Source organism: Panthera onca, chromosome D2, assembly GCF_046562875.1.
Source record: "Panthera onca isolate mPanOnc1 chromosome D2, mPanOnc1 haplotype 2, whole genome shotgun sequence".
NCBI lineage: Eukaryota > Metazoa > Chordata > Mammalia > Carnivora > Felidae > Panthera > Panthera onca.
Genome location: NC_138349.1, coordinates 31982522 through 32007494, shown reverse-complemented (window position 1 = coordinate 32007494; position 24973 = coordinate 31982522). Strand labels below are relative to the sequence as shown.

Genomic DNA, 24973 nt, shown 5'->3' with positions numbered 1-24973 from the left:
CATCAGCACAGTCAGCCTGTCACAAACTTCCTCCCCATACTGGGCTGACAGGGGCAGTAAGGGTCAGGGATTAGGGCCCATGCAAGCAAGTCCATCGTGTCCACACTGGACCCAGCAGGCCTGGCGTGATGGAGGCATTGCACACTACCGTAAGTGAAGTTACCCAAAAATGACTTTCTTTCCATTTATATTTGAAGCAAAATGATTCTTTTTATATGTAATTGAACATATATGGTTTTCAGTTAGACCAAGAACAGCAAATATATACATCGGCCCCCGTGTCCCTATTCTGTACTCAAGGCAAACATCACTAGTTAGTCATAGCATTCTTTGTGGTCTCAGAATTCTCAACATAGCCCCCTCAGGCACTCAGTACCAAGTAACTGACACTGGCATATGAAATGATTTTTCAAACACTATTTGCCCTATCTGTATTAGGCAGTAAGTCTTAGCAGTAACGATTACTACCTTCCTAATGATAAAAAAAGAAAGTGTCCAATTGTTTGGAGCTCATAAGTAAAAAGACCCTCTCAGACTCTAAATTTCCCAACCCTATGTGTGCATACAACTCAGGTATACAGTGAGCACCACATGAGTGGCTGAAACACATAGAAAATTCTGGAGGTGAAGGCAGTGTGCTTGCAGACAAAGGACATTTTGTAAAGAAAAGCAGAACAACAAATCCCTGCATTCCTGGATGCTCAGTGTTTGTACTTCAGATTCTAAGCACTTAACCTTCACCACGTGTCAGTTAAAAATAAACTAAAAAGCCCTGAGACCTGCGGGTCTAAGGAGAAAGTGCAAAGTGCTTTCATTTCAGCAGAGACAAAAAAGAAAAAAACATAAAACAAGAAGACTCAGGGGCCACGGTCCTCAGGGAAGAGCCAGCTGTAGAGTTACACTGTACTTCATTTAGGGAATCAATCAGAAAGAACCCATTCCTGGGAAGAAAGAAGCTTGAACAGATGAGAGAAAGCCTAGGCAGCCACTTAATTAAGGAATGAGTCAAGAAAAATAATGAATTTTCAAAGAAGCCCATACGATACTCCTCAGGGGACATAAATCTAGATCGCTTAGCTGCAGTGGAAACTCTATCTGGATTATGTGTTGCTAATTTAATATAAAACCTAATCTGAGAATCTAATACAGTAAAATGTCAGATACTAAGAGGCTATTCTTCTGGAAAGGCTCTCAAACCCTGAAAGCGGTCCAAAAGTATTTTTTTTTTTTCTCCAGCAAGTATTCTTATAGCCAAAACAGACCCTTAGAGCAAGGAGCAGCGTGGTAAAGCATCTGATGACCTGAAGCCTGGTGTGCTCCGTATGCACTCAGGTGGGATCAAGTGCTTTCATTGGCCATGTCTGTAGGGCGGTCCAATCTCCCCATACCTTAATGGAGAAGTGATGGAAAGGAGGGAGACACACACACACACACACACACACACACACACACACACACACACAGACTGAGAGAGAGACAGAGAAAAGGAAAGTGGCAATCCGAAATTACAGCAGCTAAGGAGAGGCGGGCAATGAAACGAAGGGGCTGGGGCACCCGGGTGGCTTGGTCGGTTGAGCATCCGACTCTTGATTTCAGCTCAGGTCATGATCTCACGGCTCAGGAGTTCGAGCCCTGCACCGGGCTCTGCACTGGTGGCGTGGAGTTTGCTTGGGATTCTCTCTCTCCTTCTCTCTCTCTATCCCTCCCCCACTCGTTCTTTCTCTCTCAAAATAGATAAATAAACATTAAAGAAAAGAAAATGAAGGGGCTAAGGATGCAAGGGTTAGGCAGCAACAAGTCTCACGGATTTCTTATGCAGACAAGTGCCTCCTTGCAGCACTCCTGGCAAGCACACAGACCCTCTGCAGGGCAGGAATCAGTCTACGAGATGAGTTCACAGTGGGATGCGGTGGGTACCACACGCCCTCCTCCCCTCATTCTCCACATCCATAGCTGCCCTCTTGGGGCACCGTGTCCTTTTCCTCCATGGCACTGTCACGGTTTTGTAGTTATATATTTAGTTATGTAGCATTTTTATTTAATATTCAGCTCTCTTGCTAGAAGGAGGGCTCTAGGAGGCAGAGATCATGCCGTCTTGTTTATTGACTCTCTGCCACCTGACACGGTGACTTAATCACATGAGAGGTTTGATTAATATTGTTGAATGAAGGAATGTGTGAATGGACAAATTAATGAGGCATAAACACATTAATATGAACACGAAGGTATCTGGGCTTTGTGAAGGAATCTGGGCATTTTCCACGCTGAGAAAAGAGAAGGGCGATCCAGGCAGCAGGAACTACATGAGCTAATGTAGAGGAGACATGAAAAGAAAGGCAGCCCCGAGTGCCGGAGGAGTCACTACTGCTGGAGATGTCCGCGCTCAGGGACGTCTAATAGATGTGTCGCTAGCACCTATCAGGAAAGGTCTTTGCACTGGAATGTCAACCACTCCACCCCACCAAATCCGGGATGACTTTCTATTTTCTGGTACTCTCAAATTCAAGAAATAGTTGAGCACCTATTGTGCACACATCATTATGGATGACACATGCTTCCTAAACTGAGGTAGGAGCAGGTCATCAGAGAAGCATATACACAAACCAGGGTGCAGAATGATGTGGTTGCAGTGGCCCCAGGAGAGTGTGAACCACGGCTATACAGGTCCAGAGGGGAGCAAGGTCACTGCTGGTGGTGGGGATTTTTATCTTCTTTGCTTTTAAAAGTCTCAATCCACATGCTTTCACTGAGTTCCTACATCCCCGACACAGTTCCTGTACATCTGGAGGAACCAAAAGCCACAGAAGTCAGGAAGTGCCTTGAGCCTCCCTTTGCCCCACTGGGTCACTTTCAGCCCTCAACAGCACAGCACCAGCCCTACCCAGAATGAGCTTCTTGCTGGTAAGGCCCCATGACTTACCCTAGCCCCACTGCCCACAAGGCATTTCTTGGCTCCCAGCCAGTCTTTCCTAGATGGATTAACAGGAGGATGGCAGTCTCAGTAAAGTCAGGAAGGAAGACTCCTGAGAGAAAAAGGTGCAGGGAGGAGAGGCAGCATGTTCCAGAAGCAAATCGGTAACTTAACAGCTTTGCTTACAAATGGTCCTTCAGCTGGGCTCAGAGCTTCTCTGGCTGGGCTGCAAGGCCCCGGCTCGGAGGGGACCCAGATCACAGACAGGGTCACAGATGGAGGTGACCTGTACAAACATGCCAGCTAGCAAGGAGGTTGCTAAGGGAAGGCAGCAAGTTAGCTGGGGTTGAGTCCACTCTGCACCATACACAAATTTGAGCCACAGAACCAGGCAGAGGGAGCAGAGGCACGAGAGAAGAGTGTAACACAGGAGTCACCTGAAGCAGAACAGCCTTCTAGAAGGGATTACAGACTCATATGAGTTTATGGTTTCCACTCTCAAGATATTTGCCTTTCTCTTTTGGCTCTTTTCTCCTAATAGAAGATGAGTCTCTGAGATTTTTCTTTTTAACATGTATTTTTTTCTAATTTTTAAATTAAAAACATTTTTTTAAATGTTTATTTTTGAGAGAGAGAGAGGGCGAGCAGGGGAGGGGCAGAGACAGAGGAAGACAGAGGATCCAAAGCAGGCTCTGCGCTGACAGCAGAAAGCCCAATGCGGGGCTTGAATTCACAAACCGTGAGATCATGACCTGAGCTGAAGTTGGATGCTTAACCACTGACTGAGCCACCAAGGTGTCTGAGCCTCTGAGACTTTTAAGCAGAATTAAATCCACAAGCAGATCGTGTTGGAAACAAATGGACAAGGGCCTCTCAGGAATGGCTCCCAAAGCTTTAGAACCCAGAGTCTCAGGGAGGTGACCAGTCCCTGGGAGAGGCTATCCATATGAAATGTATTACCTAAGTCAGAGCAACACTAGGACTACAGTGTCATTCTCTGAAGGCAAGGACAGCGGCAAAAGAACTGAGAAAAAGATTGGGTGATAGAGAAAACACCCAAGAGAGATGTGCCTTCATTTCTATTTAGTGTTTGCATAAGCTTACCCTTAATAGAAATATTTATTTCTTATATGGTAGTTAGGAAACTGATGGTTTAATTCTGTCTCGAGCAAAAAATTCTCAGGAGTATTGGGAGCAAAGTTGAATATCTGATATCAAAGGCATGCAGTTACCACCTGGTGGCAGCATAGCTAAACTAAAGACCATGAGTGTGAGGGGTGTGAGTGTGTGTGTGAGCACGCGTGTACACCCAGGCAATTCCAGGGAAGGAGAGTCAGGAGTGGAATCATAAAATCTCAGGGTCAGAAGCCAACATCACTCCCCTGCCCCACTTCATTCAACACGGCGAGTCTCCCTCACAAACTTCCTACTTAGTGGTTGTTTGGGTTCCTTTTGGAGAAGGAGTTAGTAATGATACTATCCCTTTTCCAAAACTCAAGTCAGAAAGAGGCAGATTTGTCCCAACACCGTTGACGACCTCCAAAGAAAGCCTTCACTCCATACTGCTTGTCCTGTGACTGAATGAACACAGCCCACAGTCCTTAATACATTCACTTTCAGCTTCTAGGGTTGAATGGTAACAAAGGTGGGGCACTGATAAACTCGGCTACTTAGACATTTAGAAATAGCTCCATGTCCCTTCTGTCTCAGTGTCCCTTCTGGGGCTGGCAAATGCAGATCCTAGAAGAAGGGCAGGCCAGGAGAGTCCTCTATCCCAGTTGGGGGGCAGACAGACTTGTCCCCGGGAATGTACTGACCCAGAGTCCTGACCCAGTTCTCCCTCCACAGGATTTAAGTAGGCTACTAAATCTTGGAGCCTCAGTTTTCTCCCCTGTGAAATGGAGGTAATTCTACCCACCAAGCCCAAGGACGATGGGACGAAATAACAGATGAGATAAAAGCAGTCTGTTTGTCTGAAAGGGCTGTCGGATGGTACACCTTATCACTGTGCTGGGTGCTATTGCAAATACGCATGTTAGATTTATGTTTGTCCTGCTTGTTTATGAACTAAACCGCTTTCTCTCCTAGCAAGTCACTGGTAATAAATGAATGGTTTCTTCCCAGTGCGGCTCCTTGTGGGCCAGCAGGTAAGTGGTCCTTCTCAAAATTAAACCACAAAGACAGAAACACAAACCAAATCATGTCTAGAATCAGAAAATTCAGAGCTTATGTGATCTGGCAAATGAAAAATACAGTGGGTTTCCTTTCCCCACCCACAAAGCAGCCAAATTCTACAGCCAGCCTATTGTATTAGTGGCCTCCTTCTAGCTCCAGGGCAACCAGAATCCCCCTGACCCATGTAACTTCACAAGTGGCCAAGGGCTACAAAGCAGACTAGTCCCAGAGCACTCCGCTGCCTTGGGCAGTGCTGGAGAGGTTCACTGTTCCTGCTGTGGCTGCCTTTAGCATCCCCTGCAGCTTTCTGCTGGTGTGAGATTTCTTGTGTTGGAGCATCCAGGGGGATAACAGGTGTTAAGGCTCTCTGTCAACACTAAACTGCTAGTTAAGTGGGGGACTCGTTAACTGTTCAATTGCCCCATAACAAGGACACAGGCAGACATGATATACACAATCTCTGGCTTCCCAAGTAGGCATTGGTTTTCCTCCAAATGTTCTGTGTGAATGGGTCTCTGTTCCATACTGGAAAGGACTGTGTGTTGGCCCCTCTTGTCTCCCCAACACCCAGAAGAAGAGGCAAGTAGCTAAAACATGTTCCAGTAGATGTTCCAGAAATGCTTGTTGTGGCCATGGAGAGACAGATGGATGTACATGTGCAGAGGGTACCAGAGGTGAGCTGACATTTGTTTGGTGAGCTGACATTGGGGCAATGGCTGTAGCTGCTAGATGGCTTCTTTAGAAGAAACTAGGACTAAAATTTATGGCATTAGATGGAAAATTCAGACAGAAAATAAAGACTACGATCCTAGAGACAGATTTGAGCTCAAATGTGAGTTCTATCACTTATTAGGTGTGAGACTTTGGGAAAGTTGCTTAACCTCTCTGAGCTCAGTTTTCTCATTTGTAAAGTGCAAGTTAATCAAAACATCCTTATGCAGCTTTAAGGATTCAGTGAGATAGAGGATGTGGATGTGGGGGTGATGTCTTCTCTCCTCGCCCCTCTGCTGGGTCATGGCTCATTCGGCAAGAGCTTCTATCAGCACTTCCAGGCCTCTCAGTTAGGCGTAGGAAGGGAGCTTCTACTGAGCTTTCCCTCATTCTTGCTGCACCCCACAAGGGGCAGCCATTCTAACTACCAAGCACCTAGTAACGACTGGACCACAGCTTCCAGGTGCTGGGGGTGCCTTGTCAAAGGCCCTGCTGGCATCAGGGTCTGCCTCTGGCCACCGACCTGTCCACATCCCCTACTCTAAGGCACCTTCTTGGCACCCGCTTTTCTGTTCATGAGTGGGAAACTCAGGGTCACTTCCCCTGTCTTCTTCTCAGACTAAAGGTTGGCAATACTCGATCTAGCCCATTCCAGAAGCCCTCCATCAATAAAGCTGATACACTGATAGGAATTTGTTCTGCCTTTCTTTCTTTCTTTTTTTAAGTTTATTTATTTTGAGAGAGATTAAAAAAAAAAAAAAAAAAAAAAAACGTGTGTGTGCACGGAAGCAGGGGAGGGGCAGAGAGAGAGGGGGAGAGAGAGAATCCTAAGCAGGTTCTGCAGAACCCAACATGGAACTTGACCCACACACCATGAGATCATGACCTGAGCCAAAATCAAGAGGCGGTCACTTAACCAACTGAGCCACCCAGGTGCTCCTTGCCTTTCTTGAATCTATTAAATAGACCAGAAGGAAGGAAGGTAAGCTTTAGGCAGTGTTTCAGACTGCTTAGCCTTTGATAGCAAATGGTAGTAACATATTAAGAAAGCTCGTTGAGGGCCCCTTGCATGTTGTCCTGCTTCAATACTGCTTTGAAGTCCAGGGCTGGGGCGCCTGGGTGGCTCGGTTGGTTGAGTGTCCGACTTTAGCTCATCGGTCCATGAATTCAAGTCCCATGTCAGGCCCTGTGCTGATGGCTCGGAGCCTGGAGCCTGCTTCGAATTCTGTGTCTCCCTTTCTCTCTCTCTCTGCCCCTCTCCCGCTCATACTCTGTCTCTCTCATCCTCAAAAATGAATAAATGTGAAAAAAAAAAATACTGCTTTGAAGTCCAACATTATTTAGACCAGTGAGTCTCAAGGGCAGTAACACTGCCCTCTAGGGGAGGTTTGGAAAATCTAAGAGGGGGTTTTAGGTTGTCATCATGATGCAGGGACACTATATTAGTGCCCCTTATCCTCAGAGATACCTTCCAAGAAGCAGATACCTGAAACCACAGATAGTACCAAACCCTGTGTGTGTGTGTGTGTGTGTGTGTGTGTGTGTGTGTGTGTGTATACACAGTATACTTTCCCTACATACACACATACCTATAATAAAGTTCAACTTATCAATTATAGTAAGAGATTAACAACTATAACTAGTAATAAAAGAGAACAATTGTGACAATATAGCATAATAAGAGTTAGGTGAACATGGTTTCTCTCTCCCTCAAAATATTTTATGGAACGAACCCTTCTGGCGATGACAGGAGATGATAAAACACTACTTGATAAGATAAATGACATACGCACTGACGTAGCATTAGGCTACCATCTACCTTCTGAGCCTATGTCAGAAGGAGGATCATCTGCTTCTGGGCCACAGCTGCTCATGGGAAACTGGGGAAAGTGAAATAAGTGAAATATCAGATAAGGGGGGACTACTGTACTGGAATTTAGCAGAAGGGAGAAAGACGTAGACACCCTGCAGTGTACAGGGCTGTCATGGGCAATGGAGTGATTTGTGCCCCTCATGACTTCTAAATATTTCACTAGACACACATATAGGTTAAAAAAAAAACCTGCTTATGACATGTATTTACACATATATGTGCATTTGTACATATCTATATATTTATGTGTGTATATTTCTCAATTTAATATCGGCAGGTACAAAGAAAAATATAGACAAGTATCCCAAACTATTAGGAGTGCTTGGGGTAGAGTCATATGGACTTTTAATAACTCAGTTATACATCTTTATTTTGTTTCAAATTTTATAAGAATGTATTACCGTTGTTACTGGGAAAAAAAATTAAGGTAACCAAAAACTAGGCAAAATTTGTTAAGCAACTTACAGGAAAAATCCTGTCCTAAAGATATTTTAGAAATAAGTTTATTATATATTAATCCATTAAAGTTGGGTTAACAAAAAAATCTGCTTATAATTTTCTGAGCCTGGAAACTAACCCCATATCGGGCTCTGTGCTGACAGCTCAGAGCCTGGAGCCTGCTCTGGATTCTGTGTTTGTGTGTGTGTGTCTCTCTCTCTCTCTGACCCTCCCCTGCTCGTGCTCTGTCTCTCTCTCTCTCTCAAAAAATAAAATAAAATGTTAAAAAAAAGTAAAAAATAAATAAATACAACTTGTATTTCTGCATGGTTTTGATATGTACTGAATTTTCCAGGAATTCAATTACTATGAAAATGGAAAGGAGAGTGTGAAAAATCATTTACCACTTAGGAAAATCCATTGCTGCCGGTATCCGAGTCTCCCATACAACAGACACGTATCGGTCGGTCAGCATGTGAGGCCATGACATTGGTAGTGATTCTGAGTGTAGATGCCTGCATCTGACTATTTCATTATGTCCTCATGTGCAGGCATACTGAGCTGTTCCTTTCCTTTTACTTCTCGTTTATATTTCATTTAGGGCATATATTTGATTTCTAAATTTTCATATGTAATGGGGCGCCTGAGGGGCTCAGTCAGTTAAACATCCGACTGTTGGTTTCAGCTCAGGTCACGATCTCATGGTTTGTGGAATCGAGCCCCATGTCGGGCTCTGCACGGACTCTGCAGAGCCTGTTTGGGATTTTCTCTCTCCCTCTCTCTCTGCCCCTCACTCATGCGGGCACATGTGCTTGCTCCCTAAATAAATAAATAAATAAATAAATAAACTAAAAAAATTTCTTTTAATTTTCATATGTAGGCAGATTATATTGTATATAAGTGGCATGTCAAGGTACTAAAGGGAAGCATTATGAAATGTTATAAGAAGGGCTCGTTGGGACTGATAGGGTTGAGAGCCACTGATTGAGCCTCTCAGATCACAAGACGATGCCTCCATCAATTCTGACCTCCAGGCACTTGCCTACACTTTTCAGTCGCTCAGCAGTCACAGCGGAGGAAGTCTGGAGAAGGACTGTGCTTGTCACAGCACATGATGACAAGATCTAACTTGTGTAAAACAGGATCTTCATCTCTTTGGGGCAGAGTGGGGGTAGGCGAGGGACTTCCCCCCACCCCCACCACCACACACCAGAGTGAAGAAAGCTGTGTGTCAGCAGAAGGATGGAAGCAGAACTGGGCTGTGCTACTTACAGAGGTCTTCGGTGGCAGCTGGGACAAAGGCAGCCATGGACTCATATAGCTCCTCGTCACAGCCGGGGTTGAGGGAGCACTTCATGAGCAGGTCTGTGGAAAGGTGGGCCATGGACTCATACACGGCGTCAGCCTCCTCCCCTTGCATCAGTTCCTCTTTAATGTGACTCTTCAGCATGTCCACAGTTTCCTGAAAGAGAAGACGGGAGTCACGGGAACCCTGAGACGGCCTGGCCCTCTGGGGACAGTTAGGCCCTCAGGGGCTCGTGACAGGCAGAGTAAAGGTGCACATGGGTCAGGGCTCAGCTGTGTGTCTGTATTTCCCACCAGCCTGAAAGCTCGTGGAGGCCAGGCTCCAAGCCTTCTTCTGTTTGTTTTATATTTTTTGTTTTAATCTTTCTATCTTCTCCCAACACGAAGCAGAGTCATGCACACAAGAGACTGTCATTAAGCATCCGATGAGATGCATGTATCCACAGGAAACAAATTAAAGACTTTCTCGTGAGCACCTATTACGGGTCAGGTACGATGCTGGGTGTTTGCCTATACATTCCCTCATGCCATCCCTTCCACAACGGCCTGAGAAACTTGTAATATTCCCTAGTTCAAAGATGAGAAAAACACAGCTCAGAAAAACCCAGTGCCTTACTCAGGGCTGTGCAATCCTACCTTCTGACCTTTCTACTACACCCTGGTTTCTACTTAGGGAAGCAAGTGACACCCAAGGGTGTCACTCTTGCTGACCAGCCAGATGGAAATCCAGATGGGCTAAGCAGGGCTGCAGCTAAGATGTCCTTGAGCTAGCATGCAGTCAGACGTCCCTCAGATGCTCGGGGCCTCGTCCCTGTCCCTTCTAGCAGGCTGCTCTGAGGTACCTCCCTTGGTTTTCTACCCTGTGTGCCCGACACAAGAGGTGGTCTTGGATGAAGTGCCCTGCAGTCGGACAGGCGGCCCTCGTCATTCTGCCTGTAGGTGGTGGTGAAGCCGGAAAACTGGCTTCCCTGAAACCTCCACACAACTTTCCTGGTAAGAAACTTTGATGTTTCACAATCCTATTTCAGCACCAACCCGCAAAAATCCTCGTTTTCATCATCACTACCCCAAGAGAGCTAATCTGCTATTGACACAATGTGTTTGTTTCCTGATGAGACCTAAGGAGTAGCCCAGGTGACAGCTGGGAAGTGGTAGAGACTCAAGGTCTGGCATTTGGTTTTGATGTGGTGGAAAGAGGAAACAGGACAGTTCTTAGAGGTCATAAACAACACGCGGAGGCAACCTCTTGGTAGCAATGCTGAAGATGCATCGGCTGAAGGTGATTTTTGGTCGGAGAGCTAAGATTGGAGAAATGTGAATCAGATGAATTTCAGTGCGAACTGAAAAGGCATCTCAAAACTTCCCTGTTACACAGACTAGAATAACAAGCCCCGGAATTAGCATCAAACTAGGTTTGCATCCCATCTCCACCCTTACTAGAGTGTGACCCTGGCACAATTACTCTGCCTTGCTAAGCCCTTCTCCTCATTTATTAAAGAGAGATAACAATACTGCCAACTTCAAAGGATTGTGGTGATGATTAAATGAAACACTGCCTTTTGCCAATCAAATAAATTCAATAAACAGTAGTTATGACTATGAACACAGTATGTCCCCAATAAAAACTGTTGGCATGGAAATGAAACCCTGCATTTGATACATTTGTGACTTCAAAGGAAAGCCAAGTAAACAGTCCTGGACTGCAAACACCTTTTAGCCTTATTTATGTAGACCGTGCCCCAAATGGGCACTCATGCTATTCCACTCATTCAACGTACTTAATCACTCCCAAACTGTGGAGAGCCCCCATACATGCCTCAGTGAGTCACTGACCTGAAAACTGTCAAATACTGAGCACAGAATTAAGTTTCTGGGGAGGTGTAGGCTCACCTCTGTATGGAGACAGAGAGTAAGACTAGATTGTCTTTGTTGTTCCTTTTGAGGTCACAGCCCCACGAGAGAGCCTGAGAGTCCCAGCTGTGACTCATGAAAATGAAGGAAAATCAGAAAAGGGTCCAGTCAGGAAAGGTAGGGGCCTCCAAGACAAGAGAAGCAATATTGGGGCATGGAATAAGGCCCAGGCATGGATGAGATTACACTCAAAGAAGGACCCAGAAGTCAGTGATCAAGGAGGACCTGGGGGTCTAAAACCAGATGAGCAAATAAACAGGGCCTATGTCTCTTAGACAGACAGAGGCTCAGAAAGAGAGACAGGCCATTGGCATAAGGTGGGTCCTCACAGGTGGCCTCCCCAAAGCATCAAGTGCAGAGCTTTGTTGTGGTCTCTGCTAAGGAAGAAACCAATCCTAACAGTTCACAGTGGGACCTGACAGTGGGAGAGGCAGCTGGGAGCATCCCATCAAAGTGCCTTGGAGGTGGAAGAAGAGGGATCAGCATCAACCTCTAGCAGATTCACTCTCTGAATGTCTCTGTAAATTCTTTGAGGGTAGACCTCAGTGCTTTACATACATTATTTCCTTTTATCCTGAAAACAACCCTATGAGTAGGACTGGTGTTACCTTCCTTCTGCATCTTAGGACACTAAAAGAGAGAGTATACATGATCTGTCCATGTCATCCACTGTGGCTGACAAGTGTTGGCACAGGAATGTGGACTCAGGTCCATATGACTCCAGGGCTCAGTTCCACACACACTGGCCCCGCCAGAGAAGAGGCACATGAGCCCCTGCTAGAGATGAAATCCAACCATGTCTCGAGTGCAAAGGCAGCCCTTGGACCACACAGTCCATTTCCATTCCTGGGGCCTCCCCCGTGTTGACCTTACCACATACTCATCGATGAACTGCCGCAGGTCTCTGAAGCCATGTTTCTCAGCAATGGTGTTGGGGTAGTGGCCATGCTTGTTTGCCACACTGTATGCCTGTAGGGCTCCTGGGCAGGTGAGCAACAAGGCAGTGAGGTTCTTCAGTCCATACTTCGCAGCAAAATGCAACAAGGTGGGCAGCTCCTCGTCCCTCTGATCTGAATAATTGTTAAGGAAAACAATGGACAAATGAAAATGAAGGCAGAGGCACCCTTATTCATAGACACAAAGCTGGGAAGCCTACCATGGCATCCAGCAGGCACTCAATCAATAGTTCTTGGCTGACTGACCTAACATCTGGCAGCTTCCTTTGAGGTACCACTGAAGATTATATGCCCTCAGATGACAGAAGAAACATGTTAATTAATTTGCAAATCTAACAGTTAATATCCTACCTTTTTTCTCTAAAAGGATCAAAGAATCCTGAAAAATAATACTAATTCAAAATATGCTGATCTTCTAAAGGCTTAAGCAGCAGCTACAAAGTACAACGGGAATCTGGTTTTGACCTTCTCTGCAAATTTCATAGCACTTTAACACAATTTCTTCGTGCTGATTAAAAAAGAGAAGTCCATCTTCTTAGCTCTTACTCCAAATTTCATAAAGTATGCCAAGTAATCCTAGGTATGTTAATTAGCCTTTCCATGGCCCTTAGTTTTGAATGAGGAGATATTCCCAAACTATCTCAAAAGGGCTGAGAGGATTAATAAGAGGGTATTCAGTGAGTTCTTTGTTTAGGACAGGTTTTGAATGTTGGTATTAATACACCTGAACTGCAGGATGTCCATTAACCCTCTGATTCATGGGAAACAAAGTATTCCTGTAGGTCACTGGATCCCCATGACCCCCTCCACCTACTAATATCTGGATGCAGCAAGTTAAACTCTACCAAGAAAATAGACAGTTTGTGTTGTGGAGCTGGGGACCAATCTTTCTTTTGTTTTTCATAAAAATTGATTTCTTTTTTTTCTCAATGTTTATTTCTTTTTGAAAGACGGAGAGACACAGAGTGTGAGCAGGGGCAGGGGAGGGGCAGAGAGAGAGGGATACACAGAATCTGAAGTGGACTCCAGGCCCCGTGGTATCAGCACAGAGCCCAATGCAGGGCTTGAACTCACAAACCGTGAGATCAAGACCTGAGCCAAAGTCAGACACTCAACCAACTGAGCCACCCAGGCACCCCATAAAAATTGATTTCTAAACCCAATAGTGATAGATAGATAGATAGATAGATAGATAGACAGACAGACAGATAGATAGAAAGAAGGGTCAGACACAGGTAGAGGGTAACTGGGTTCTACTGGGCCACATGATGGAAGAGTGGTGTCCACAGAAGCACCCTAACAGGCACCCTGTCCAACTGGCCAGTGACCATCGCCACACAAGCAGTTCATGTCACACTTGCACACAAGACTGTTCCTCCCTCACTGAACAAATGTTTTGAGCCTTTAATTAGCCACCCAGGCACTGCCTCTGCCCTCAATGAGCTGACAGCCTAGCAGAGAAGACAGACACAGCTGAGGAGAACTAGCACAGAGGACAGCTGACATGCCAGGGGAGCCCCTGGCACCTAGATGGAACACCCTGCCAAAGGTTTGGGAAGGTCTTCCTGAGGAAGTGCTACCTAAGCGCTGCAGGGGGGGAGAACAGAGGGCCACCAGGTGAACGGTAACCAATGAGGAGAGGAAGAAACTGTATTCCCATAAGTTGAGTTGGCAAGAGGCAGGGCAGAATTTTCATTAGGTGAAAGAAGCTCATACTTTCCGTAGAGCAGAGCCAAGGGATAGAGTGGAGAGAGATAAGGGCAGAAATGCAGCAGGAACCCCTTGGGAAGTGCTTGCAAACATGTTAAGGAGTTTGAACTTGATCTGAAGGCCAATGGGACCACAAAGGGTTTTTAGCAAGGGGTGGAGGTATGCAGATTGACAATTTGGAAGACCAGCTAGCCAGTGAAGGAATCATTCCCCAAGGATGAGCTGCAGGGAGGGAACCAGCGAGGTTTGAGCACAGGCTGACTGGATGCTGAAATCAACAGAGTGGAGTCAACCCACGGCTGGTTTCCTGAGGTTTGACCTTTTGACTTACTTGTCATCATATCTTCTTCTTCCAGTTGGTTAATTCCAAAGAGGTGCAATCCACTCGCAGGGATATTGTTCTTCAGAGACTCAGTTAGCAGTTTATCAAGGGTCTCTGTGTTGTAGGGCACAATTTTAAAGGCCTGAACACAAAAGGGAAGAAGGTCAGACTTTAACCCCAGCTATCTCCCATCCAGCAGGTTAGAAGCTGAAGAACCATGAGCAGAAACTACACACCCAGGGGTGCCTGGGTGGCTCAGTCAGTTAAGCATCTGACTTCAGCTCAGGTCATGATCTCGCGATTTGTGAGTTCGAGCCCCACGTCGGGCTCTGTGCTGACAGCTGAGAACTTGGGAGTCTGCTTTGAATTTTGTGTGTGTGTCTCTCTCTGCCCCTCCCCTGCTCATGCGTGCTCTCACTCTCTCTCTCAAAAATAACTAAAAACATTTTTTAAAAATTTTTAATTAAAAAATGAAAAGGAACTACGTGCCCAGAAAACTCAGGTTTCCTTTCAACATCCTTACCTGACACATGAACTCCACAGGATTTGCAGCATTGGACAATAAATTCCCAATTTCTTCCATGTCAGTATAGTAGCTGATAACAGTTTCACACACCACTAACTCCCCGGAATAGATCTTTAGAGAAACATTCCCAGATGAAAGGTCTAAACAGAAGAAGAAGAAAAAAAAAAAAACAAAAACAAAACACCACCATGAATGCACCCAGGAAGAACAAGGTTTCCAGGGAAAAGTGTTCATGGATTCGCCTTAATGGTAAAGAAATTAACTGGGGGCTGGAAGAAGGATTTTGGAGGTAAGGTGGAGGACAGAGAAGTGAGGGGAAGGGGAGAAGTAGGAAGTGAGCAGACCAGTACTTGGGAGGCCTCTGAGTCAAAGGAATTGTCCTCACTGGGTCTGCAACTGAGTTTTTGGAAGATTTTCATCTGTTTTATTCACTACACTAGGCCCAGTACCATGATAAACAGGAAGAGGAGCTGAGTTTAAAGCACTTTATACAAAGGTCAGTGGTTGGCACAAGGTGGGATAGATCCTGGCAGGTGGAACTCTGCCTCCACGACACTGGGCCAGGAGAATTGATTCACTTGCTCTGTTGCTGTCATTACTACGTCCTCTCTCTCTTCGGCACCACAGGAAGGGGTTTTGAGGAGGAAAGAAAAAATTAAAAATACACCAACCACAAAGATTCGATTCACAAAAGAGGAAATGCAACAAGTACAGAACATGGAAAAATATTCAGCCTCTTTAATAATCAAAGAAATGCAAATTAAAACAATGGGCTACTCTTTAAAAAGACATCAAATTAGCAAGGATATTTTAAATGATAATGTCTAGTGTTGGTGATGATATAGCAAACTTGATAGAAGTAATATTTCAGAAAGCAATTAAACCCTATTTCCAGGATCCTTAAAAATGCCCATCATTTCAAGGGATTCCATCTTGAGGAAAAAAATCCTAAATGCATGCATGAAGATGCTCAATATATCATAACTTAAAAGAATAAGAAGACAATAAGAAATCAGAAATTATGCAAATACAGAACACAATGAGGAAATGGAAAATTGAAAGATGACACTTCTTTTCAATGGAGTATTATGCAGCTTTAAACAATATGGATTATAAAATATAGGTCCAACACAAGGAACTGGCTTTAAAAACTATGATACATCTGTACAATGGATTACCTCGTAACCATTAAGCATCATGTTGCAAAAGAATATTTATTAACATGGGGAAATACTCAAAGGTATTTTCCAGGTAATGAAAGTGGCCGATGAGACTACACAAAGCTATGTACACAGGGGTGCCTGGGTGGCTCAGTCAGTTAAACATCCGACTTCAGCTCGGGTCATGATCTCACAGCCTGTGAGTTCGAGCCCTGCGTCAGGCTCTGTGCTGACAGCTCAGAGCCTGGAGCCTGCTTTGGATTCTGTATCTCCCTCTCTCTCTGCTCCTCTCCTGCTCATGCTCTGTCTCTCTCTGTCTCAAAAATAATAAATAAAAACATTAAAAATAAATAAATAAAATAAATAAAAAAACAGAGCTATGTACACAGATTCAGAAAAATACAGAAATCACTGATTTCCTTTGAGGTGGGCATATAGGCAATTTTCTATTTACTTTCCTTTATGGTGGTTGTATTCCTCAACTTTTTGGTACTGAGCTCACATTACTTTTGTAACAGAAAAAGTATGTTATAAAATGGTAAGTTACAAAGTCCATGTAACAGCACAGGGTAAAAGAATGCTAAGAGAATAAATATAAGATTATATAAAGAAAAACAGAATATTGAAAACAACTGTTGTTAAAACTTGTGAACAAAGGCCAAAAGACAGTATAGTAGTCTGATGACTTTTTCTACTTTCCTCTAGTTTAAAAAATTTTTAATATGTTTACTTCATAAGGATAAAAATTTTAATAGATCTATTTTTTCCCCATCACACATGTACATTTCTGCAACTTCCTTTTCCTTCAAATAGAACATGACAACCAAATCCAAATGTTGGCTGTCACTTTTCTCAATTGCTGAATAAAGACAGGACAAGTAAAAGAAAGTAAGAGTGGGCCTCTTCCTGAACAGGATGCCTAATTTCCGGAGGTAGATGGGGCTACTTACTGGGGGCCTTCACGGAAATGGTGTACTCATTCTCCAGCTTGGCTTCCACCCTTAATGAGGGAGAATCCTCAGGAGAAAATTCCGCTTCTGTGGTCACCCTCTCATCCAGCTTACATCTCACGATGACGTAGACAGTGGTTTCCGCCTGGAACGGGAGACCAGTCAGTGTCCCCTCTTCCTCCTGGGTACCCTATTAGGGTGCTGGGCAGAGGGTCTCCTGGCTCCCTGATCCCCAGCTCTATCTAGAGAGGCTGTCCCAGAGCAGGGTGGGGTCTGGAGTCTAGCACTGGGCACAACTGCTGTGGGTCTCAAAAAGACAAGTTACAAAGACCGAGAGTGAACATTTATAAGCCTTTACGGCAATTTGATGGAGTAATTTTATGTCTGTTGAACTTAATGTAATAATTTAAAAACCTGGGGCTTGTATTTCATACATACTTTTATTTCATTTTTACAGCATTTCTTTTTTATTGTGTTTTATAAAAGCATTAGCCAGTGGCAGAATTAGAAAATTTAAAAAGCAAAATAAAAAGGATCTTCACAGATAGTTTAAGAAGCACTATTCTGAGAGTAGGCTGGCTACTCAAAGTGAGGCCAGCAGACTAACAGCACTGGAAATCATTAGAAATGCAGAATCTCAGGCCCTTCCTGGATCTACTGAACCATCAAAGTCCGAATTTTACCAAGACACCCGAGGTGACTCACACGCACCTCACAATGTGAGAGGCAACAGCCAGAAGAAGCCCTCTTGGCTTCTGCTCTTTATGCTGTTCTTGAATGGGAAAAATGCCTTATTGGAGGACTGATTTTCCTAAGGCATGGAGCAACCTATGAATAGCTATTTTACCTTGCTTTAAGATCTCTTGCTGGGCCAGCCACATACGATTGTCTTGTTTCACTGTGCTAGTTAAGTGGGTAATGGGCCTCTCAAAACTTGAACTGGTAAGGATAGGCCCTCCAAAGAGAAGCGGAGAAAGAAGAGATTTCCAGTCATTGCTAATCCCCAAGTGTTCATCCTAAGATTCTATTATAAAGTCCTTTGGGGCACCTGGGTGGCTTAGTAGGTTAAGTGTCCAACTTTGGCTCAGGTCATGATCTCACGGTTTGTGGGTTTGAGCCCTCAACCATTGGTTGAGCTCTGAGCTGACAGCTCAGAGCCTGGAGCCTGCTTCTGATTCTGTCTCCCTCTCTCTCTGTCCCTCCCCCTCTCACACTCTGTCTCTCTCTCTCGAAATGGACAATAAAATAAAATAAAATAAAATAAAATAAAATAAAAGTCCTCATAGTAGCCCTTCATGATGAAGGCCACTATTTCACAACAGGTGAAGGAGAAGCATGGTTCTGGTTTCTGGAGGCTGTTGAGGCTGAATGTGGATGTGTTTGTGGTTGACCTGGCTCTGGCTGCAGCCAAGGCCCTGTCCCACCTGCTCCTTCTCCCAGGCAACATGGGGAGTCAGAGAGAATGAGTGTGTTCTTCTCTGTTGACAGTCAGGACCCAACCCCAGTCCAGCCACCCCAGAATCCAGAGACCAAGGACAGGCCACAAGGAGAATCCTGGAGGCCAGGATGGGAGAAGGAACAAAAGTCTGGAGAATCAGGGAGGCATGTCAAGGGCACCATTCTTCAGTTCCAAATGCCTTCACCCACAAGTGCCCACTAGCCTGGTCTCGGGAAAAGACCACAGGTCTCAGGACGAGAAGAGTGCGGGGAAGACAGGCGGGCATATGGACAGCCTAGACGCTGGAATGCCCACCAAGAGCTAGCCAACAAGGAGGAAGCATGAAGTGGGCTGAGAATAAAGAAAAGTGAGTGGTGGGAACAGTGGACTGGGGGATACATGCCCCATCTAACGGGCTGCTAGGCCCAGCCACTCACCTCAGGCCTGGTATTACCAGATTCTGATTCAAAGGAAGCTGGGAACAGATTCTCATGCCTAATTGCTAAAACACTGTGCAATCTAAACCAAACATGTCTATGAGCTCAAGCTCACCCAAAGCAGGGGTTTGCAATCTCCACGGAGGGAGTCCTTGCTCAACACCTCGTGGCCTCAGGCTGCACGGAAAACCACTCACTGGTGCAAGGAAGCTAGTACTTCCCACTGCCAAGGCTCACACACCCTCTTGTCTCTAGGAGACCATGCTGGCAAACTTAGCAAAGGGCTTGTATCCACAGGGAAGTATTTTACTGCCCTGAACTAATTATCACATATTTTCCATAAGGAAATAAAAAACTACCAACAGGATGGTAGGATTCAAAGGACAATGGACTATCAATTGTGCCATCACAATCAAGTCACCTGTTAACACATGTCCCACCCTGAAAACGTGAGTCACATTATGCTTTGGCATTTATCTTATGCCTTTAGCAATCAGCCTTGGCAAGTTTCAGCCAGCAAGCTTCAAGGGACTCATGTGGGGCACAGCAGTGGTCGGTTGATGGAGAAGCAAGCTTGCGAAATGCCCCTCATCTCCCTCCTCCCAGCACTACCCTGGCAGGAATAGACCCAGGCCTCTACCTCCAGGGCTGGCATAAGTGTCCGGTAATGCTCATGTGTGCCACATGCTCTATCTTTTTGATCTAGGAACTCACAGTCTTAGATCGATGGCACATACATTCCTGAGCTCACCTCTGTTGGACTTAAAGGAGTGAGTTGTGCTCAAGGCCCAGGTCCTGGGGTTCTCAGGGCAGCTCATCTACAGAGGAATCCCAAGGGAACGCTGGGATTACACTGAGGTGCACCAGGAAAACCCCACTCCTTTCACTATGACAACTGCATCCACTGAAAAGGCCATGTTCTGACACTGATCCACCAGCCCCAGGAGCGCCTACCCCACAGCGAATGCGGTCCGGCTGCACCACCATCAGGTTCCCAGGTGAAGTCTGCGGCGGTAGGCTCTGCTGCTTCAAGTAGGAAGGCCCCTTCTCGTCTTCAGCCTCTGTGTCAGTGACTGAGTCACAGCCAGAATCTATGGAACAAAGGACACCGCTGAATGGGAACACAAGGAAGGAGAACTATTGGGCACGTTCCACCCCCCGAAAGCCCCGAACGTTACCAAATAGGAAATGGCTCTGAACGTCAAATAAATACAAGCTGAAGGGAGTGACTCAGGAAATCATGAAAGAGGACCTAATGAGGAAAAGCCAATGACCTGGTAGGCCACAAGGGTAGGGTGACAGCAAGAGGAAGACTGCTGAGAAGAAGGCCAAAAAGTCTGAGACAGGCTGCTGCCCAAGGCTGGCAAGTCTAGTCTCAACCGGTGGGCTTCTGGAAGCTTTGCCTCCAGACTTCCTGCACTGCTGGCTTTAGTGGCTGTGAGGAAAGGAGAACCCTTCTCCTCAGGTGGGGTCAAGCATCAGCTGTCCATTTAAAGGCCATCTTTTGAACATCAAGTAAAAACTGTGCTGTCCAGGAAGCCACTATTCCTCAGGGTTACGACGAGCCGATGTGCCCACTCTGGAGTAACAGTGACAAGCATTCATTTTCAACAAATCTCCGGTCAGTGTAACCGGGTTCCAGATAGGTGCCACAGCCAACACCTCTACTGTGCACAGGCTCAGGCAGGTGAGGAGGGGTGTCCTGGTGTGTGGGGCATGGCACAGAGTGAGATGATGCTGAGATGGTGTAAGTGGAACCTACCAGAGCTCTAAGGCAGGGGCTCTTAACCAGAATCCATCAACTGATAGGCTGTGTGCAAGATTTTTATTCGGGGGGGGGGGGCGTGCACGCACATGCGCGCGCACAGGCCTATACTCTCTGGAGATAGTCCAAAGCTTCTGTAAGATCCCAAAGAAGGACAAAATGGTTAAGAATGGTTAAGAGGAGAAGGAAGGCTCATCCAGCCCCTTTCTTGGGCCATCTCTTCTTCACTCCTAAATCACTTACAGAGCAGCCGAACATGTCAGGCACTGAGAGGACATGAAGATGAATAAGATATCGATCCTGCCTGTGGAGAACCCACAGTCTAAAAGGGCAGGTACAGTGAGAGGTAAGGGTTATCTTGGCTGATTCCTACAGGCTGACCTCCCAGGGAAGGAGGTGGCCTCCCGCAGAGCTCACGGCAATCAGTCCTAGTAGAATGCTGGGCTGGTACATCAGGCCACTAATACGTCCCACAGAAAGCTCTACCCACGGGCTTGCATGCTAGACCTCAGGTCATACAGGGGAAGAGGCTGTGCTCCCACGACCGCGAAGGCTGAGATGGGGGAGCTGGGTTAGGGGACTAGGCACCATCACGTCCTACTGCTGCTAACTGTGGGGCAACGACCTCCAGGACCCACTCAGGCTGGGCAAAGGGCTGAGGTTTCCCAGATAGGCAGCTTAAAAACCCCACAGCCTTGGCCAGTGGTCTCATCCTAGAGCCTGACATCTGTGCTGAGAGATGTCTATGCATGGCCCCAGACTGTGACAGTGAGGCAGATTCCTGCTGCTCTTCCCCTCTCTGTGATTTCTCTCAAAACTCACTATTCCACAAGGTCTGCCGGAGGCGGCCAGATCTCTGACCTTGCTTGCACAACAGGAATCGAAGCAGAATTTAGTGCTGACAGACGAGGCAAAGGACTCTGGGTGTTTTAAGCGGGGTGGGGGGGTGATACTATTTTTCACTAGCCATCAGAGCCAACGATCTTCTGTATCTCTCCTGTCCTTGCCAATCCTACTGACTCCCTTCTCAGTGCTAATTATCCTCCTCCAAGGCTAACTGAAGTAATGTCCCTGCCTCCCTGCTCTCCAAGACCCATTAACTGAGGCTGCCATTTTCTCCACTGGATCTGCCCTTCCTGATAGCCTTCTGTCCTTGATCGGCTACTTCTAGAACAGCCAGGACCCATTCCCATGAACGGAGTTGTACATGCCACCCAAGCAACTCTCAGCCACCAAGGGACCTTGTGAAGGAAAGAGCCGAAAAGATCAGTGATGATTAATATTCTTCTTCTGAGTAATTATATAATATCACCTCAAGCTTCAATATTTTATTATTAGATGCCTGAACTATCCCATTTTTTTTTTCATTTCTGAGGTTCTTCTTGGAAAAGAAAATAACCTCATTGAGTTAAAACACTCAATCAGCTACTTTATTTTTATTATTATTATTATTTTAATATATATTTATTTTTGAGAGAGAAGGAGAGTGCAAGCAGGGGAGGGGCAGAGAGAGAGGGAGACACAGGATAGAAAGCAGGCTCCAGGCTTTGAGCTGTCAGCACAGAGCTGGATGCGGGACTCAAACCCAAAAACCTGGAGATCGTGACCTGAGCCGAAGTCGAAGACTTAATGGACTGAGCTACCCAGGCACCCCTCCAATCAGTTACTTTAAACTGCAAGAAGCTCCCCAGAATTGCTCCAGAATTGTTTAGATGCTACCCTGAGCGGCCGAGTCCCAAGCACCAACTTTTGCCAATTACAATACAGGTACAAGCTCCTTGGGACAGAACCATTGTACAGTCTACCAGTGCTTCAAGAAAGAAGAACATGTCATTTCTCCCAAATTACTGATCTATTATTAGTCAGCTAGCCAAAGAGTCAGAGCTCTAGTAAATAATATTAAGGAAAGAGCAGAGAAAATACAAATATGCCAATGAGAAAGACAGGATAATAAAAGATATGGAGAATTTTAGAAACACACTGATGTGAATTCCATGCTAAGAATTTTTTAGATTTCAGTACAATTTTTATAGAAAAATATTAATTGCCAAAATGGTCTTAAAATAAGAAGAAAATCTGACTAAATCAATAATCATAGATTATATATGTTTTATGTCTCTTACTAAAGTTTAAGAAACAATAAAGTGTATTCCTATTTTAGATTACATTTATAAAAAAAATTAAAAAGCAATTAAATTCAATGGATAACCCAAAAATCAAGCTTCATTCTCATAAAAACTTAATATGTGATAAAGAAAGCATTAAAAATCAGTATAAAGAAAATGGTTGGTGAGAAGAATGACTCAGGAAATGGTGCTGGGAAAATTTAGCTATTTTGGGGCAGGGATGGGAAAACAGAGGGACTATTGCGATGCTTTCTAATTCTCACATACCTCCAAATAAAGTTTATATGGATTATAGACTGAAGTGAACAATAAAACAGATTTTTAAAATTAAAAAGATGAAAATATGGGTGAAAATTTAACATTGGCTCGAGAAAAGACTTATTAATCTTAAACAACAAAAGAAATACAATCCAAACAAGCAATAGGGTTGGTATGAATTTAAAACTTCAGTAAAAAACATTTTAAAAACCTAAAATCTAAATCATATTGTTTTGGTGGCATTAGTCATAATAGTGAAATTGGAAACAACCCAATTGTCCCTCAGCTGATGAATGGATAGACAAAACATGGTATATTATTCAGTCATAAAAAGGAATAAAATATTGACATTGAAAACATACTGAGTGAAAGAAGCCAGTCACAAAAGACCACATATTTTTTTATTCCAAATATATGATATGTCTACAATAGGCAAATCTATAGAAACAAAAAGTAGATTAGTGGTTGCCTAGGGCTGGGGCTTGGTGGGGGCTAGGGAGTTGGGGGAGCATAGCTAAGGGGTATGTAGTTTCTTTTTTGAGGTAATGAACATATTCTAGAATGAATTGTGGTGATAGCTGCAAAAGTCTGTGAATATACCAAAAAAAACCTCGCTGAATTTTACACTTTAAATGGGTAACTTGTATATTATATGAATTACGTCTCAATAGAGTGTTACCAAAAAATCCAGCGGCAAATCACAAACTGGTTTAAAATTAGAAATAAACAAGCAAAGGGGATAATTTCCTTAAGATATGAAGAGATCACAGAAATGTCTTTTAAAATACCCAATAAGTAGATAATTCACCAAGGAAAAAAATACAAATTAACTCCCCATCTAAAAAGAAATAAACCATCATTCATTATCACTAATGATCATGAAAATAAAATAAAAATAACATTTTACATTTACTGCTATTTTACCTTTTCGAGTTAGGAAACTTTTGAAGGTGAGGTAATATACTGACTCTCATTTGATGCTGAGGGAAGTATAAACTGGTAAGACCTTTCTGGAAAGGCATGTGTTCATATGCCGAGAAAGAGAAAGGTTTTGGTTTTGGTTTGGTTTGGTTTGGTGTTTTGTTTTGTTTTGCGAGAGAGAGAGAGAGAGAGAGAGAGACAGAGAGAGAGAGAGCATGAGCAGGAGAGGGATACAGAGAGAAAGAGAATCCCAAGCAGGTTCCAGACTCAGCGCAGAGTCCAACACAGAGCTCGATCTCACAACGAGATCATGACCTGAGCCAAAATCAAGAATCAGACAGACTCTCAATTGACTGAGCCACCCAGGCGCCCCTGAAAGAGAAAGTCTTTAAAGTGCTCATACCTTTGGCCGCATAATTCTACTATAAGTCTCTCTTAAGGGGGAAAATAAATGTTCAAAATGTAGAGAAAGACAATGAACAAAGATGTCTGCTAAATCACTCTTCGTATCCATGAAAAGTGGAAAACAACCTAACTGATGAAAGAACATTTAAAAATATCATTTTAAAAGAGTTTTAAGTATGGGGCGCCTGGGTGGCTCAGTCGGTTGGGCGTCCAACTTCAGCTCAGGTCACGATCTCGCGGTCCGTGAGTTCGAGCCCCGCGTCGGTCTCTGGGCTGAGGGCTCAGAGCCTGGAGCCTGCTTCCGATTCTGTGTCTCCCTCTCTCTCTGCCCCTCCCCCGTTCATGCTCTGTCTCTGTCTCAAAAAATAAATAAATAAATAAATAAATAAATAAATAAATAAATAAATAAACGTTAAAAAAAAAAAGAGTTTTAAGTAGAAGCTTATGATATTATGTTAAGCAAAAAAGCAGGATATAGAGTCATATATCTTATAGTGTCGGATATCAACTATATAAAGAAAAACGCATTTAAAAGGTCAGAAGAAAATCTGTCCTTGGATTGTGCATGGCCCCTCTTCCCTCCCTCCCTCTTTTCCTCCTTCCTTCCTACCTCCCAACCTTCCATGTGTTTTCCTATTTTACACAATGAGAAAGCACTTGGATAATGGGGGTTGG

The 24973-nt window shown here is 44.6% G+C and overlaps 1 protein-coding gene across 1 annotated transcript in view; it reads right to left on the bottom strand.

Annotated features, from left to right (window-relative positions):
* Positions 1–24973, bottom strand: part of PIK3AP1 (phosphoinositide-3-kinase adaptor protein 1) — a 118105-nt gene that overhangs the window by 39543 nt on the left and 53589 nt on the right. The window contains exons 3-8 of the mRNA XM_060643069.3: positions 19778–19914; positions 16949–17093; positions 14836–14978; positions 14322–14454; positions 12198–12394; positions 9381–9570 (exon numbers count right to left, since the gene is read on the bottom strand). Coding sequence (XP_060499052.2) covers positions 9381–9570; positions 12198–12394; positions 14322–14454; positions 14836–14978; positions 16949–17093; positions 19778–19914 — 945 coding nt within the window. The remainder of the gene's footprint in view (positions 1–9380; positions 9571–12197; positions 12395–14321; positions 14455–14835; positions 14979–16948; positions 17094–19777; positions 19915–24973) is intronic.